We start from the raw sequence: 2892 nt of genomic DNA on the forward strand, positions 1-2892 counted from the left end.
CCCATCTCTTCTTGCTGTTTTTATATCTCAAGCATTTGTATCTGTCATAAGATTATAGACTCCCTTAAAGTCCTATCTTCCATACCACTGTTGTGTATTTTGTTTTTTAACATACAGAGCAATGTTTTTCTCAATCATAGGGATGCTCTATTATTTATTTCCTTCTGTTTCTTTGTGGGTAAACCCTGTTTGTACCTCTGGTCTTGGCTTCCTCCAATGCAGGTCTGCAGACTCCTGTTCCAGAGGTGGTTGTCGATGTTGAGTCCATGGATATCTTCCCAGTGGGCTGGTGTGAAGCAAATTCCTACCCTTTGACTACAGCACACAAAACAGTCTGTAAGTGTTGCCCTGTTGAGTGGGATGGTGGGTAACATATCTGCAATCTCAGTGAATCAATAGCAGTTTTGTAAAGAAAGGCTAGCCATGTTCCAAAAAACTAGAAAGTTTGGAGGTCCACAGCATACCAATATTATCTCATTGATTCTTTAAGTGTTTGCATGAGTTGAACACTGGAAACATTTCACAGGTTGACACACTATGTCCCAGTAAGGGGGCAGTTGAAGGTCACCGGGAGGCAGAGAAAAAATATCTGAAATCTTCACTCTCAGGCTTTCATACAGTCCATTATTTTGATGGGGATAAAATTTAAGCTAGATACTATGTTTTTATATTATCATTTCTTAGAGAGAACTGATTTTTCTCATGAGGTTCCTCCAAAAGAAATCATAATTGGTCCCAGCAGTTTACTGACTTTCTTATAAACACTTAAGCTACTCAGCACTAATAGGTGAGATTTCAGCTGTACTTTAAAAAGTGTATTATTGCACATCCTTTCAGTCATAGAAATACCAAATAAAACCAATATTAGTAGATAAATAATCCAGCAATACACACACATATTAAACACATTTAAATATATACAACAGTGTGTTTTAGCATTTGTTATTGTAGATCATTATCATGAAATGGTACCATTTAAAAATCTTAAAACCTAATAAATCTTTGCATTTATTATTCTATCCTAATATGTACCAAAAGTATTATTTAAAACCATGAGTCCTTAAAGATAGTAGGTTTTAACTTCCTGTTAAAGAGATTCTACTTCTAATATTTTCTTTGTTTGCCAGCTTTACTTCAAACAACCTGCTGTATATAGTACACTTCTGTAGCTTCTCAGAACATTGCTGTAAATGAAGTTCTTTCACATTGTTGGCTTCACACTTCCTGATGTTAACAGGTTTTTGCAGATTCCTCCTACTCAATATTCATTAAGAGCAGTAGAGGACATTATCTACATGAAACAGAATAGATAGTTCAGATTACAGACAGAAGAGGCTTTCCCTTAGATAACCCTGCTCAACGAGTCTGATCCAGTTAGAGTAATATCTTCTCACTTTAAAATAGTTCTAAAACTTTGAGCATGGAATAATTATTTTAATCTCAGGGACAGTCTTTTATCCACCCTCACTTCGAGTGATGCAGATTGTTAATTTGCACTGCCAGCAGGGCCAGTGGTCAGGTCCTCCCTGTCTCTGCCACAGGGATGGGGTTCAGTCCCCTCTGTAGGTAGGACCTGCTGTTCTGTATCCTCTTCTTCCCTCCTTCCTACAGAACTGGGAGGCTGCAAGTGCTTTGAGTTTTTCTGGAGCAAAATCACACATGGGTTAAGGGGGACATAATAATGTTTCCTCCTCATTTTGCATTTTGCCCCTGGGGCTGCTGAGCCTGGCTCCTTCCCAGGATGTCATACAGTCAGGCCTTCCCACCCTTGACAAGTTCTTCTATACTCATTTTTCGCCTTAGAGATCATAAAGTTTATACTTTTTTGTAGTACTAACTAGAATTGAATACCACATAATTTTATTGAGTAAAATTATTTTTATCCTTGCTTATTTCTCTTATTTTATTCTTGCTTTCATTTCTTGCTTTAAAGAGGCAAACCCTAAACCCGCTGGACTCTTAACAGCTTTAGAAGTTTTGTGCTTATGTTGGAAGTGGCAGAATTATCTGTGCCAAAATTTAATGGTTGCTAAAAACTTTGGTCTGTTTTTGTTAAGGTGATCCTAATCAATTATAAATATAAGCTGGAAATATTCTTATCCCAAAAGTCATTATTTGCTCATTTATGTCAATATTTGACCAGAAATATTTGCTAGCCTCCAGTTCTCCTTTTGGTAATAAAAGGTTCTACTTTGGGAGTGTGATTTTAGGGTCAAATTATTATCTTTATCACAATTTCTATGGGAAAAAAAATCATTCTGGATAAATGTGCTTACAACAATTTATCTTAATAGGTATGTTTATGCATAGTACAATATATGTACTCTTTCTCATTAAAAGCACATTTTATATTAAAGTAATGAGTATAGTGATAAAATTAAATGCTAAGTTCTATTACGATCTTATGTCTGAGTAACATCTATTTTATGCTAGAAGAAACTAATAAAAAATTGTGGCTTGAGTGAAATAACTTTTCAGTATTTAAATTGTTATTTTAAAATGGGAGCATTTTACACTAAGCCCTTTTTTAAAAATGCATTTTCCCCATTAACTAAAAAGCTGATTTTCTTTTTCTCCCCCTTTTGCCTGTTTTACAGCACAAAAGAAGAGGAAGATTGCAGTTGTACAACCAGAAAAGCAGTACGTTTTTCTTTCTCCCTAAAACTGCATGATAGACTGCAGAGTGTCTTTATGAAGGATAGGAAGCCCAGCTGTTTTTAAGAGTTAGCTAACAAAGAGCACAGTGGTAAAGGTGACAGGGAAATATATATATATGGCTACTTATTATGCACCTATTATGTGCAAGATGCAGTGCCTGCTGCCAGTCTATAGTCTAGATTGTCATTGTCACATTTTAGTGCACCTCAGCATACCTGAAAAATACTCCAAACT

General features: G+C 35.8%; 1 protein-coding gene across 1 annotated transcript in view; it reads left to right on the plus strand.

Annotated features, from left to right (window-relative positions):
- Positions 1–2892, plus strand: part of SFMBT2 (Scm-like with four mbt domains 2) — a gene marked incomplete at its 5' end in the record, with an annotated part of 147036 nt that overhangs the window by 99512 nt on the left and 44632 nt on the right. The window contains 2 exons of the mRNA XM_008575467.1: positions 223–336; positions 2598–2640. Coding sequence (XP_008573689.1) covers positions 223–336; positions 2598–2640 — 157 coding nt within the window. The remainder of the gene's footprint in view (positions 1–222; positions 337–2597; positions 2641–2892) is intronic.

This window comes from Galeopterus variegatus, unplaced genomic scaffold (genome assembly GCF_000696425.1).
Source record: "Galeopterus variegatus unplaced genomic scaffold, G_variegatus-3.0.2 Scaffold1194, whole genome shotgun sequence".
NCBI classification, from domain to species: Eukaryota; Metazoa; Chordata; class Mammalia; order Dermoptera; family Cynocephalidae; genus Galeopterus; species Galeopterus variegatus.